The 13,612-nt window shown below is 62.4% G+C and overlaps 5 protein-coding genes across 5 annotated transcripts in view; all 5 read right to left on the bottom strand.

Annotated features, from left to right (window-relative positions):
• The window catches only part of LSCM1_06163 (uncharacterized protein), a gene marked incomplete at both ends in the record, with an annotated part of 5,247 nt that extends 4,905 nt beyond the window's left edge, over positions 1-342 (bottom strand). The window contains one exon of the mRNA XM_067323595.1: positions 1-342. This exon is cut by the window's left edge and continues 4,905 nt beyond it. Within this exon, the coding sequence (XP_067178700.1) occupies positions 1-342 (342 nt within the window).
• Positions 343-1,845: 1,503 nt separating this feature from the next.
• LSCM1_06162 (uncharacterized protein) lies at positions 1,846-3,762 on the bottom strand (the record flags this gene model as incomplete). The annotated part of the gene is made up of 1 exon (XM_067323594.1): positions 1,846-3,762. One exon carries the CDS (start codon positions 3,760-3,762, stop codon positions 1,846-1,848), a length of 1,917 nt encoding a protein of 638 aa, XP_067178699.1.
• Positions 3,763-5,449: 1,687 nt separating this feature from the next.
• LSCM1_06161 (uncharacterized protein) lies at positions 5,450-6,991 on the bottom strand (the record flags this gene model as incomplete). The annotated part of the gene is made up of 1 exon (XM_067323593.1): positions 5,450-6,991. One exon carries the CDS (start codon positions 6,989-6,991, stop codon positions 5,450-5,452), a length of 1,542 nt encoding a protein of 513 aa, XP_067178698.1.
• A 1,124-nt stretch (positions 6,992-8,115) lies between these two features.
• LSCM1_06160 (uncharacterized protein) lies at positions 8,116-9,081 on the bottom strand (the record flags this gene model as incomplete). The annotated part of the gene is made up of 1 exon (XM_067323592.1): positions 8,116-9,081. The coding sequence occupies one exon, from the start codon at positions 9,079-9,081 to the stop codon at positions 8,116-8,118; it is 966 nt and encodes a 321-aa protein (XP_067178697.1).
• A 2,187-nt stretch (positions 9,082-11,268) lies between these two features.
• LSCM1_06159 (uncharacterized protein) lies at positions 11,269-12,012 on the bottom strand (the record flags this gene model as incomplete). The annotated part of the gene is made up of 1 exon (XM_067323591.1): positions 11,269-12,012. The coding sequence occupies one exon, from the start codon at positions 12,010-12,012 to the stop codon at positions 11,269-11,271; it is 744 nt and encodes a 247-aa protein (XP_067178696.1).
• Between the last annotated feature and the right edge of the window lie 1,600 nt (positions 12,013-13,612).

Below are 13,612 nucleotides of genomic sequence, written 5' to 3'. Positions count from 1 at the left end.
ATGTGGCGCAGCCGCCGTAGCCGCCCCCGCGGGCAGTGAGTCTGTGCCAAGCACGGCTGGTGCACTTGCTGGCTTCGCCCCTATGCCCTGGCCAGACTCACCGCGCATGGGGGCGAGGGGGCGCTTGCTGCTCGCGTGTCTGTTGCGAGTCGCCCGCATCGTCTCAGCTGGCGCAGGACGTGCGGCAGCCGGCAGCGACCGCGCCATGGGCGCTGGGGAGACATGATCACAGGCGCGAGGCGGGGACAAAATGAAGGGAAGGCGGTTCTCCGTAGCGGCAGTAGTGTCCGCGACGTTGGTGCCCTCCTCCGAGACAGCAGCTGCAGCAGCGGTGATTCGCATGATGCCGGGTAGGCCAGCCTTCCTGCTAGGCTGACGAACTCGCCCTTGCACAGGTGTGAAGGTGGCCTGTGACGGGTGGGCAGCGCGAGGCGTGGGAGTGCTCAGGAGCGTACGCGCGCGGGTACACAAATCGTGCGACGAATGGGGAACCGAAGTGAGACTACAGACAGCGGAGAAAGCGCGCGCGGCAGAGCATCACTACCCCCGGTGCGTTCGAGTCGCCCACGCCGCCTTTATACGTCACGCAGCGAAACGGCGGCAGTCTCCCGGCTGGTAGGCGCGTCACTGAGGTGTTCTGCGGAAGAACAGAGAAGCGACAGAGCGAAGAGGGCAATCGAGAAGAGAGGAAACGCTCGAATAACTGTGCGTCACGACGTTATGACGCTGCGTGCATGTGTTGCGTATACGTGAATACCTGAGCGAGCAGCGGTACGCCCGTCTTCGGCAGCTATGCGGTACTCGGCGAGGAACAGAAAGAGAAAGAGAGAGAGGGGGTAGCCGGAAAGTGGTGCAGCAGGCAATACGCGTGCGACGCTCGAGCCGCGTCGGGCGGCAGGGCAGCGGCAGTCCCAATGGACCAGCCGAGGGCCAGGAAACGCGCCGGGGGGTCCCAAGCCCAGGCTGTATGCAGACGGAAAAGGGGCTCAGCAAACAAGAGACGCGGCGCAGTGAGGGGAGAGAGGAAAGCAAGAGAGCCTTCCGTGACGGAGGCGAGCAAGGCAGTGCAGCCACCGGCGCCCGGGGTGACATACTCAGCGCTGAGCCGCGGAGCAACAGCAGCAGCGATTCAGCGACGAGGCCGCACTCTCCAGAGAAGCCGGAGGAGGGGGACCGAGAAAAAGGGCGTGGCGGCCCAGACATTGAACGAAGGCAGCAGCAGCATCGAAGGCTTTCGGGGAGGAGGAGCCACGTCGCTACTCCACAGCAGAGCGGCGCCTCTCTGCTGTACCGCACACGACGCAAGCGCTGCTCGAGTCCCACCCCGCCACCACAGCTGCGCCCGTCATCCCGGTCGCCGCGTCGCGCATCCACCGCCATGGGAGTGGGGAGCTCAGGCCCTCCCCTACACCACCAAGCCGGCGCCGAGCCGCATACGCCCGAGTGGCGCGAGGACACCGTGCCCGCTACGCGCACCCTGCAAGCCTGGGCTCAGCTGCAGGTCCCTCCGCCGAAACGGCGGCCAGGGCCTCGCCCCCGACATCCGCGGCGGTGCAATCGCTCGCAGCGCCGTGCGTCGCGCGCGCTGGGCCCCGGCGACACCAGGGGCGGGGCAGCACCGGCACCAGGTCGAGGGAGGGGAGGGGCTGCCTACCTTCCCCCACACACACACGCATAGAGATAGACACACGCCAAGAGGCGTGGCCCCTTCCTCCCCTCTCCGCCATCATTAGGGGTATTCTGAAGGGTAGTGAAGACGAAAGCAAGGCACGGCCAGTCATGTATGCGCAGCTGGGCAGTGCCGCCTGACGGTTCGGCAAAGTGGGTCCGCATCTCACCCTGGCACTACACCTCTTCTTCGCCGGACTTCAGCAGTGGTAGCAGATACTCACCTCGAGGCGCGAGGGGCAGTAGGTGGTAAAGAAAAAGGGGCGGACGCCCAAACAGCAATGCGATGCGCTGCGCACGTCGGTTCGCCCGGCTGAAGAGGGCGGACGGCGCACCCGCATCCCCATCACCCCCACCGTCGCTGGTGAGAGAGCAAGAGGCAGCCTTACGGCGCTGGCAGAGCTTTCCGTGGCGCCCGAACGACTCGACGAGGCGTTTAGCGAGCGCCTCAATAGCGCACACGAACTCGCCCATAGCCATTCGGCAGTCATTGCGGCAGCCTCCCGACGTAACAACACGACGGTGTTGCGAGCCGCTCACGCTGATGAGGAAGCGCTCTGCAGAAGCTTCGGCCATACGTTCGAGCGTGCTCACGCCCCGAAGAAGAAGAAAAACATGCTGTATCCACAGATAGGCGACGCACGCGCCGACAGTCCACATGCCAGCAGGCAGCCACCACCAGCCCAGGCCCCAGTCCCTGCACACGGGACTGCACAGGTACGCTGTAAGGAGGAGCGTCGAGTTCACCGCCGCACACATCGTCGAGTAGAAGCTGCACAGGAAAAAGTACTTGTAGTTGTGCCTACCGATGCAGTTGTTCAGGAAGAGGCAGTGGTGATCCATGTCGAAGACGCAGCGCTGGCACGCGCGGCAGTGGTGGCTGGCGTCAGGTTTGTACTGACGACAGACACCACAGAACCGAAGGGACCCGTCAGCCTCATACTCGAGCACCAGGTGCGGGTTAGCGGCGGGTTCGACAGACGCGGCTGGCGTGCACGGCCGAGGATGAAAGGACCGCGCCGAAGAAGGCGCTTCGCCACTGCTCTGAACTCCGCGAGTCACAGGAGCCCCAGCGGAGCCTCGAAGAGGCACACTCAGCGTCGAAGTTCCGGACGCTGATGCTGAAGAGGTTGGAGAGCTGTATGAGGAAGAGACGGGAGTGGAAGCCTCACTTCGGGACACGGCAGCCACTGCTGCCGCTGAGGGGAATGAAGGAGAAAACTGTGCGCCGCTGACGGTGAAGCTCTTCTCTTGCGGTGTTGCGGATTCGGTGGCGCGGACTTCTGCACTGGAAGGGCTAGCTGCAACGTCTGCGGCACCCGCTGAAAGCGACACGGCAGTCGTTGTGGCAGCGACAGTGGCAGTGAGGGCTGGTGTAAGCGAGGCTGCATGACTACCTATTGTCGCCAGCTCCACAGAGAAGGGTTGCGGCAGCGTTGGTGCACCTACCAAGATGCTGCCCGTGCTGACAGCCGGCATCCGCCCTCGGGTTACGGCGGACGTTGATGGAGGCCCAAGGGGGGTCACGGGCCCAGGGGCTGGTGAGGTATGCAGGTGCGGTCGCTGCTGCTGCAGCATGCGCATACGGTCAGCCCACCACTCCTGCTGCTCCCGAAGAGCTTGCGCGGCCCGCTGCTGGACAGCGAAACTTTGCTCTTGGATCCAGCGTTGCTGTGCCGACCATGTCATCTGCAGCTGGTGCCGTCGTTCAGCATCAAACCGGGGTGCGTGTCGCCACGGCTCTGCTGGCACGTACCCGGCACCGGTGAAGATGACGCGTACGAGACACCAGTACATCAGGACACACAGAGTATTCCCAACGATGAGAGCACAAACGGCAAAGGCGCGCGTAGTGGTGTAGCGAAAAATATACCGCGGGGTCTGCAGCTCACTCGAGGCCCCTGAGGCGAATGAGTTGGCCGCGTCCACCTCCTTCCCCACACGAAGTAGCCGACCGAAGAATATGTTGTAGCCCCCACTGAGGGCCGTAGCGAAGGTCAAGATGAGTAGCGGCAGTCGGTACGCAGCGAGCATGACCCACAGCCCGCGCCACGACTGCACTCGTGGGCCCACGTGGATATTAGGGACCCGCATCCCAAAAACCCGCGTGTCAGCGATGATGACCAGGGCAGAATGGTGAGCTGATCTTACCCGACGAGGAAACTCAACCGCACGCAAAGAACTGTTTTCTGTCAGCGCGTGAGTGTCCGCCGCCGGACGCCAGCGGGCTCCCTTCGCGCGTCTTCGCTTCGAGGCGCCACTACTCCGCCCGTGTTTAAAAAGGGGGTAGCCGAGAAGCTCACAGATGCTCTTGCCTCCAGTGCGCCTGAAGGTACCTGATTGGTAACAAACAAGGCCACCCTGGCGAGGTGCCCAAGAGGCGCTCAGTGACGATCACGCCCGTGCCGACGATTCAAGCAAAGTTACAGCACCCACAGCCGCTCTAGGAGGCGCGCGGGTTGAGGAAAGACCGGAGTTTCCCAGCCGCCACAGACGCATGCCAGCCTCCCCGCCCTGCCAAGGCACACGCGGGCGCGCCCGGCCGACTCGGTCCCGCTCCACCGCCTCCCCTGCCCCCCACGAGATCGGCGGAAAGGGAGGGCGAAGTAGGCGAGCGTCCCTCCTCGGGCAGCGGCGCCGCTCTGCAGGAGGCGCGAGGCTGCGAGAGATGGGAGCACCGCACGCGCGCGCCTGGTGTGCTGCATCCAGAGAGGACATGCGGGGGTGTGAGAAGAGGCGGTGACAGCGATCGCCAGAGCAGGCGCGAAGACGTCCATACCAAACCAACGCCGACGTGTGCGTCTGCGACATCTGGGGCATCCCCTCCATCGCATCGGATGGGGCTGCTGGAGCCCCAGTCCCGGAGGCGTAACGAGCATGCGCCGAGTCGCCCAGGCCCCAGTGAGACGAGTCTCCACACCCCATTATGGTACGCCGGTGCTGGAGGCAGCACAAGGAGAAGGGCGGCACGCAGGCAGCGTGCAGGGTCTCCGAGGGCCCTCACCTGAGGCGGGACGGCGTCTCTCCCCCCCGCTCTCCCGACGTCGGCCGGCATGCGCCTGAAGAGGGGTAGGAAGAGCTCCCGGCCAGACGCATGGCCCGGCTCGGCGGGAGGAGAGCTCATCCCGGACAGCCAGTGCTCAGCCGCAGGGCAGCACAGGGGGAGCAGGTGGGCCTTTGCGCAGCAGTTGTCGAGTTGTTTGAGGTGGAGTGGACACGTTAACTCAAAGAACAAAAACGCGCGCCTCCAGCAGCAGTCGCCGCGAGGACGAACCGCTGCGCAGAGCAGCTGCGGTTGTTCGCTCTCGAGTCTGAAGCGACACGAGGGCAGTGAGGCGCGTGCGCTTAAGCAATGCAGTCAATTTCAGCTGAACGAAAGGAGGAGAAAGGAGCGCTTCATGAGCCGATGAAAAATCAGTCAGCTGACCTCCGCGCCAGTCCACACACTTCACTCGGACGCTCAGCTGCTCTAAGTTGATGAATAGCATATCGCAACGAAGCAACGCTTAGAGGGAGGGGAGGGTGGAGGTGTCGGTGCGTGAGAGAGAAGAGCCCTCCAAAGCACGCGCACAGACCGACACGCGTACCCACATCAAGCAAGCGACAGCAGAAGCAGTTGTAGTACGTCGCAACATGACACCGTATATGCGAGTTTGAATACATGCCGAGAGCTTAAAAATGAAGCTGCGGGAGCAAAACGAGAGATGAGCGTTCGACAGCAGCGGCAGCGTAGCAATTAAGTCACCGAGGATTACGGCTGCCCCCCCACCGCACCGCGGCATTAGACGCTCATAGGCACCGTTTCATCTGCGGTGTTGTCCGTGCGCACGGGAAGCGGCAGGTACATCCGCAGCACGGAGGACTCCTTCCCGAGAAGCGTACGCTTGTGCCGCTGAACCTTTTCCTTCAGTCTCCGCTTGTTCTCCACCTTCTGCTCCGGGGTGAGCCGGGGCCGCCTGCAGCTGTCGCAGAACGCTTCAAGGCCGTCACCGCCGCCACTCGTGAGGCTCTCCAGAGTGCTCTGCCCCTTCGACAGGAGAACGCGGTGTTGTGCGTAGAAGAGCAGCAGTGAGAACCCTAAAATCAAATCGAGCCCGGGGATGACGGCCCAGCCCGCCTTCTTCATGATGGGGTCCCGGTCAACGGCAAAGATGAGCACGGCCATGAGACCCGCATCCAGCACCGCCCCAATGCCGCTGTAGAGGAGAAACACAATGAACAGCTTATAGTTGTTGCGGCCGACGCAGTTGTTTAAGAAGGGGCAGTGGTGGTCAAAGTTATACACGCATCGGCGGCAGGTACGGCAATGGTGGGCGCCGTCTGGCTTGTACACGTGGCACACATCGCAGAAGCGCAGGCACCCGTCCCGGCCCAGCGTTGTCACTGTGTACTTGTTTGGCCACGTTGGCGAACTGAGGTGGTGCTGCTCCTGCCCCGCTGATGGCGTGACGGCCACCATCGACTCAAACGTCGGTCCGATGCGCAGCTCGTGCTCTGACGGCGGTGGATAAGGGCTGTGGCACTGTGAATTTGAGATTTCAGTCACGCGGATAGTGTCTGCATCTCTGCTGTCGCCTAGGTGAGATGCACCGTTCTCATCTGCATGAATTGGCGCGGCGTATGGGCGACCATTGGCCTCAGAAACGGAAGCACTTCCTGGCGAGGTCGCTTGGGGGCCGAGATGCAGTGGGTTGCGGAAGGCGGAGCCTCCTGCAGCGACGGTTACGAGCACGTGGTTGGCCGTTGGCGCTTGGTTGAGGCTCGGTGCTCTGGGAGACTGCCCCACCAGCAAGCCGGGTGAGCCTGGCTGACGCAGCAGTACGACGCCCTGATGTTGCTGCTGTTGCTGCTGCGAAAGCAGTGGCTGACGCACGGTGCTGTCATGAGACGATTGCACAAAGACGCGCTCGCCCCCGCTGCTCGAGTCGGCTGAAGGACCGGCGTACAACGGCGGATACGCCCACGGGTCCTGCGGCACAAAGCCGGGAGAGCTGAAGACGATGGCATAGAAAGACCACAGCACCAACAGGCACATGGACGTTGTCAAGAGGAGCACCACAACGCACACCACGATGCGCCACGCGTCGCGCGAGTTGCGAGCGATGAGGAGAAAGCTGTAGACATCACTCGCAACCGCGAGCGCCACGATGAGAAGTGCAATAACGGTGGGGGTGCAGTAGCCGCAGCACATCATGCACCTCTCATGGCACCCCTTTGTTGGTTCAGGGTGCGCGACAACGTTCAAGCAGCGGCAATCCGCGGCGATGGCATCATCGTCGCCGTCCTTGTAGCGGCGCTGCTGCTGGTAGTGATTATCGCTCATGTAGCTCACTGGTGCGTCGCTGACCCCTCACTGAGTTGCCCGCAGCGGAAAAGGGAGGAGGGGCAGAGCCGATGCCGCCGATGCAGAGAGGAGAGTGAGGAACGGGGGGAGGCCTGCCACAGCCCGAACTTGAGGAGGAGTGGAAGTAAACGCAGGAATATACGCGTGTCGTCCACGCTTCGCGAGCGACAGCAGTGCCAAAGGGAGAGACATGAGGAAGGGTCAAGCGCAAAGAGAGAGAGCGAGGGGAGGTGGTGGTGGTGGTGGGAGCAGAGAGGCGGTTGTCATGAACATCAAGAGAGGCGTCCAATGAGGTCACGTATAGTGATGGATGTTGCCCATCTACCATGTCGTCCTGGAGGTGCGAGTCGTAGCCCTATTCAGGCTACACTCGCACACATGCTCGGAGAACTGCACCTCTGGCCCATTTTCTGATGAGGTGCTGGCACCGTTTTCTTCTGCTGCCCCTTGCGTCGTCATCTAAAGCACATGCGGCGTCAAGCGCGCTCACATAACAGGTCCATAGGCGAGTGCCCGCTCTGGGTTCCCCTCCTCCACTCCCCCCGCTCGCCACGTCGTCAACGCCAGCATGTGCATGCAGGTGCACGCTGAGCTTCGCCCCACCCTCAACCTTCACCGTCCTGCGTTTCGCCCTTGGAGCGGGTGGAGGAGAAACCGCCAACGCAGCAAGGAAGCACCGGCGCTGAGATGAACGGTGCACAGCGTGGGCAGCAGAGTCAGCACAACGGCGCAGCGCGCACACGCGAGGCGCCCAAACCGAAGAAGGGAGCGCTCATGACCACGTGAGAAGGGGGGAAAGGGGCGAGGGCAGAAGAGCGACGTGCAAGAGCAAGTGAGGAGGAATCGCGCTGCACGGAGAGGCCTGACGCCTCCAACACGAGGAAAAGATCGCTGCCCTTTACAACACAAAAGGGCGGCAGCGGTGGTGAAGCGCGACCATCCTGAAGCTACGCAAGAGGAATCAAGAAGCGTGCACGTGGCCCGGCAGCCCCATAAGCCTCTGCGCCGAAGTGCCAACAGCGGCTAAACAGGTATAAACGCGTGACATACACACACGCAAGCGCGACAGTCACACGCCTCTGGGCACGAGCCCTACTCATCGCCTAGACCAGGCTCACGAGGTAGTCGCCTGAGGAGCCACCGAAGCGACGCGCGTAGCCGTGTGGCGCACGACGGAAGTCGTGGTCCGGCTTGAAGGGAAGAATCATTCGGTACCACTGCTGATCGGCGCCGAAGAGGTCGAACATGTAAAACGAGCGGTCCTCAGCTTGGCGCTTGCGAAGCTGCTCCAGCTCTTCGGGCTGCTTCTTGGAGGCTATCATACGCGACACAGAAGTCTGGCCGCGGTACGCCATGCACACGAAGTGCAGCGCAAAGGCAAGGAAGCAGAGGCCCATGATTGAGGAGAAGATGATGGACAAGATGATGACGATATTCACCAAGGCGTTGTCCTCCAGCAACGCCTTGCTAAAGAAGCTTGGGAAGTGAAAGACGCAACTAAAGAGCGACGTCAGCACAATGTGGAAGGCACCGACAGGGATGTAGCCGACGAACAGCAAAAAAAATTTGCTGTTCCCACGGCCGACACAGTTGTTGATCCACGGGCAGTGGTGATCCATGCGGTAGACACAGCAGTGACATATGTTGCAGTGATGAGCCTGGTCCGGCTTGAACTGCTTGCAAAGGCTGCAGTAGCGAAGCCTACCGAGACGGTCCAGCTCGAACACCTCATAGGGGTTGTAGCTGACAGCTCGGCCCTGGAACACGGGAGCCTCCGCCCACGGCTCATGCGGCACGAAGCCGGGGCACGTGAAGATGGCGAGCAGGAGGTTGCCGTACACCATGACCTCCGCGAGCACCATCACCACTACGCAGTAGTAATAGTACGCGAAGGATGCGTTGCCCGCTCGACACGCGGAATGAAGCATTCGCAGGAAGCACAGGTGATATGGCAGGATGTTGGCCGCGATGAGTGCCATCGCGATCACACACGGGATGTAACCGCACGACAGCGCGCACCACCCGCACCAGGTGCGAGGCCTCACCGTGTGCATGTTACCCTCGCACATGGCGAAAGAAACTCACCTAATCTGCAACTGCGTGGCAGCAACAGCAACAGCAGCGGCCAAGACAGAAAAAAACTCAGGTGAAACAAAGGTGACGCTTCCAAAGCGGCCAGCCACCTAAAGCAGAGGAAAAACGGGGGAGAGAGCAGCAGGAAGCTGCAGCAACGCCGCACCCTGCAAGGCCGTGCGGCGGTTTTCGCGGTGGATGGAGAAGGGGAGAGGTGTGTGTGTGTGTGCGTGTGTGCGAAAAGAGGGAGGCGCGGAGGGAGGAAAGAAGGTGATTCGCTCTCGCACTGCCGGTGCACGCGCATAAACGGATGCGTCCGTACGATACAGGAGAGGTGATACCAGCTTGGACCGACGGAGCTCAGCGCCCCCTCCCCCGTACCGAAGCACAGCGTGCAAGAGTGTGGGGGGGGGAGGGTCGGTGACCGCAGCACGCACAAGAAACCAAGGCGACGACACAAGTGTCAAGAAAGGGAGAGAGAGATAGGAAGGGATGTAATTGCGAGCGCGACGCCGGAGGGCTGAGCACGGGGCAACCTGCACACACACACAGACAGCTGGCGATGCACATATGCGGAGAGTGAGGGGAACAGACGGTACGTGAAGCAGGTTACGCGGGTCGCCATCTGCCATCCAGCGAAGGACCTGAGTGGCCTGCTGCGTGCCACGCCCAATAGGAAATCCACCCGCGGCGCCCTCAAGAGAGTGCTGCAGGCCCGAGCGCACATCAGTCCCCCTCCAACGGATTAGGAACGCCCACCCAAAGGTCGAGTGGGCATGGAGAAGGGGGGGGCAGGCAGGTGCAGGCGAGGGTAGTTATAACTTGCCGCTCCATTTTCAGTGTCTCGCTGCCAGAGGAGCCTAAGAGCGCCTCTGACTTCACGGATGCGTCAGCAGGTGACTCCTCGGTGCCCTCGCCGCCGCCGTCGTCTACCCCCCCCGCGACCCCCGCACTTCTACGCCTTCCTCGCCTTCGTTTCGCGGGACGATTCCGTCCGCATATGTGAGCGTCTTTGATAAAGGCGATGCCAAACAAGCCGAAGGAGATGAGAATTGGCGCGCTGCCGGGTGCCTCCCTGACAATGTGTGGCGCTATCCCCGCAGAGCCACTCCGAAGCGCACAGGCGCAGACCCCAACGACGGCTGCTCACATCCCTGACGGACGGACAGGCAGAGAAAGACGCAAACAGCAACGGTACGCAAAGACTGGAGACACGAACATGACGCTCAAGAAGGCGGCGTACGCAGCGCAGCCGCAGCTCCACTCCAGAATGTCTAACGGAAGAGTAAGCGGCGCGTTGCTGCCCACATAAACGTTCACTCGCGAGAAAGGAGCTCGCAAGCCATCTCCCACGCACATTCTCCAACGCGGTGGCAACCGCCGTGATCACCGTCGACGACTCGCCATCCGCTATTCCGACAGAGAAGGGAAGAAGAGCGCTCTCAGCTGAGGAGAGCCGGCGGACGAGGATCACGTCGCTACTCCACAGCAGAGCGGCGCCTCTCTGCTGTACCGCACACGACGCAAGCGCTGCTCGAGTCCCACCCCGCCACCACAGCTGCGCCCGTCATCCCGGTCGCCGCGTCGCGCATCCACCGCCATGGGAGTGGGGAGCTCAGGCCCTCCCCTACACCACCAAGCCGGCGCCGAGCCGCATACGCCCGAGTGGCGCGAGGACACCGTGCCCGCTACGCGCACCCTGCAAGCCTGGGCTCAGCTGCAGGTCCCTCCGCCGAAACGGCGGCCAGGGCCTCGCCCCCGACATCCGCGGCGGTGCAATCGCTCGCAGCGCCGTGCGTCGCGCGCGCTGGGCCCCGGCGACACCAGGGGCGGGGCGGCACCGGCACCAGGTCGAGGGAGGGGAGGGGCTGCCTACCTTCCCCCACACACACACGCATAGAGATAGACACACGCCAAGAGGCGTGGCCCCTTCCTCCCCTCTCCGCCATCATTAGGGGTATTCTGAAGGGTAGTGATAAGGAGATGGAGAAGAGGTACGCGCGTCATTCCCCCTTGACACGCGCCCACGCACCCTTCGCCGTGCGGTGGTGCGAAAGGGCTCCGGAGTGCTCAGCTCGGTAACGAAACGGGTGCGGCGGCCCCCTTACTGAAACTGATGTTTGCGGCCGCTGCCCGCGTCAGGACGCTGCTCTTCTTGTGTCGCCCCTCGTCTAATGCACTCCTCACGCTGACTTAACAGCGAAGTTTTTGAGGGCGCGCTTGATCAGCTCCCGCACCTTCGTCTCATCGAGCACGACGCCGTGCTGCTCCACCTTCTCCAGCACAGAAAGCGTTTGCGTGACGTTTCCGGCGTCCACCGCTGCGTCGGCGATGCGTAGCAGTGCCGCCAGGGTGGTTTCATTCTTGTGCATCGCGGCCAGCTCCTCCTGAGCCTTTTCCATGGCGTGTCCTTCAGAGGGACTCACGCCGCTCAGAACGCGGGCGACGCTGTTGTAGCGCTCCACAATGCTATCCACCTGACTGCGGTGCAGGTTGGCATTGCGCACAAACGGGCGAATGTACGCGTACTGTTGAAAGAAGTGTCGCAGATCCACCACGAAATCCTTAATCACTGGAAAGTTCGGCAGCGGGGCCACCGTCGTGAGGTTCTGGGCGAATGTGATGCAGGCGAGCGAGTTGATGCCGTTGATGTTCATGGCGCAGCTACCGCACACACCCTCGCAGCAGGAGCTACGGAAGGCGAGGGTGGGGTCTTGGTGGGCCTTCACCGCGATCAGCAGGTCGAGCACCATGTATTCGTGGTGCTTATCGTACTCATAGCTCTCCACGCGCGACGAGTTCGTCTCGGGGTCGAAGCGGACAAGCTGAAGAACAGCTTTGTTCGAACGCGGCCCCACAGCAGCATCCGTGGCGGCCATGCGGCGCACCATCGTCTTGTACGGGCGGGGGGCAACCTTACGCAGCATCGCTGAGCTGGGCGGTGCAGGAGGAGGGGCAATGAAATGGGCGGCACCGGTGTTAAAGGAATGCTGCGCGAAGGCGCTCGGGAAGCAAACTGAGGGAGGCGCCAAAGCAACTCGGAATCTGTCGCTGTGCGCACTCGGACTCCGAGACGACTGAACGAGCGGGTGTGATAGAGGATGGCGCTTGCCGATGGAAGAGGGCGAGAGAGAGTGTGAGAGTGAGAGTGGGGGAGCCGTGCGAGTGATGCACCTTCGCGCTGCGGTGCTATGGCAGTTGCGCAATCGCCGTGGGGACAGCGAAAACGGGAAAAGAAAACGAAAGAAACGGAAATCGCTGATGGAAACGGAGAATGCGAACGCGCTCAGGCGGAGTGATTTGGAGTGAGCAATTCGCAGGCACGCATGCGGGGGAGCGCGAGGTGCGTCGGCGACTGGGCTGATGGTGTGGTGAGCGAAGGATGCAAGCGTGGGAGAGGAAGGGGTGAGCGCGTATGCGGGTGGCACGCGTGAGCGAGGGAGGAAGCGGGAAAGAGCGAGAAGAAGAGGTGCTCTATCGCCGCCGTCGAGAGACAATGCAGGGGCGCACACGCTCAGTCCGTTCGTGGTGGTATGGGGGGCGCGCGGAGATGACCGTCAGCAGCACGGCGTAGAGGCACGTTCGCGTAACATTGACGAGAAGGGGCGAAGGGGAAAGAGAGGGAGAGAGAAAAGGCCATGAACGGAAGGGTCTGTGTAGTTCCGGTGAAGCGTACGATAGCGCACGCCGCATCGCCGCCGTAGCGGCCCGAAAAGACGTAAGCCGGGGCGAGCAGGTGCATAAAGAAGAGGGAGGAGGCGGAAGCAGCGATCACCTCGTCACTGCGCCGCCTCATACCGCAAAGGAGCACGCGCATGCGCGACGGCACCATCCTGCCGCCGCGCTCGTGCGTAAACAAGGGCATTTGTGTCTCAAGATATCTTCTGCGAGCGCATGACCGATCCAGTCAGGCGGAGAGCGTCGAGCATGATAAAGACAGTGAATCACAGCTCCGAGCAGAGGGGTGAGGGAGCCATTCAGCCCTCTGCTTCTCTTCCACCGACTCACCCCCGCCACGCACGCGCACGTGCGCAGAGGCCTTTGAATGGAGAGGAGCAGAAGTGCATCAGAACGCCACGATAGACGAAGGGGCGAAGTGCGCCCCAACACCAGGGCAGGTGCAGAGGAGGCAGTAGAAGATGGGCTGCCTCTCCTGAGACAAGCGAGCATCTGCGGCTACGGCTTCTGACAGTGGTGCTACGCTGTGTTCACTCCTCGCTCACCTCAGCGTCCGCCTTGGTACACCGCTGGGCAGCGCCAGCAAGCTAGTCGAGGCAGGGCATCGGCGTGCGTGCTAGGTGGGGCGGCCCAAGCATACGAACATCCTACGCCCCCAAGTGCCCCGCTGCAACCTTTCGCTCTCTGTTAGCACCGCGCCCTCACTACGGCTGGCGCCACGTCCGACTCAGGCATGCCGTCACTCATAAGCCGCCCGCGGCTCAGCCCCGCCCGCAGGGGTAAATGGGCCCCTCGTCATCTCCGCGCTGCACCAGCGCGGCTCCAGACCACCCCACGCCCTCGCACGCG

Source organism: Leishmania martiniquensis, chromosome 23 (genome assembly GCF_017916325.1).
Source record: "Leishmania martiniquensis isolate LSCM1 chromosome 23, whole genome shotgun sequence".
NCBI classification, from domain to species: Eukaryota; Euglenozoa; class Kinetoplastea; order Trypanosomatida; family Trypanosomatidae; genus Leishmania; species Leishmania martiniquensis.
Note: the sequence above shows the minus strand (reverse complement) of the source record. Positions and strands in the feature narration are given on the sequence as shown.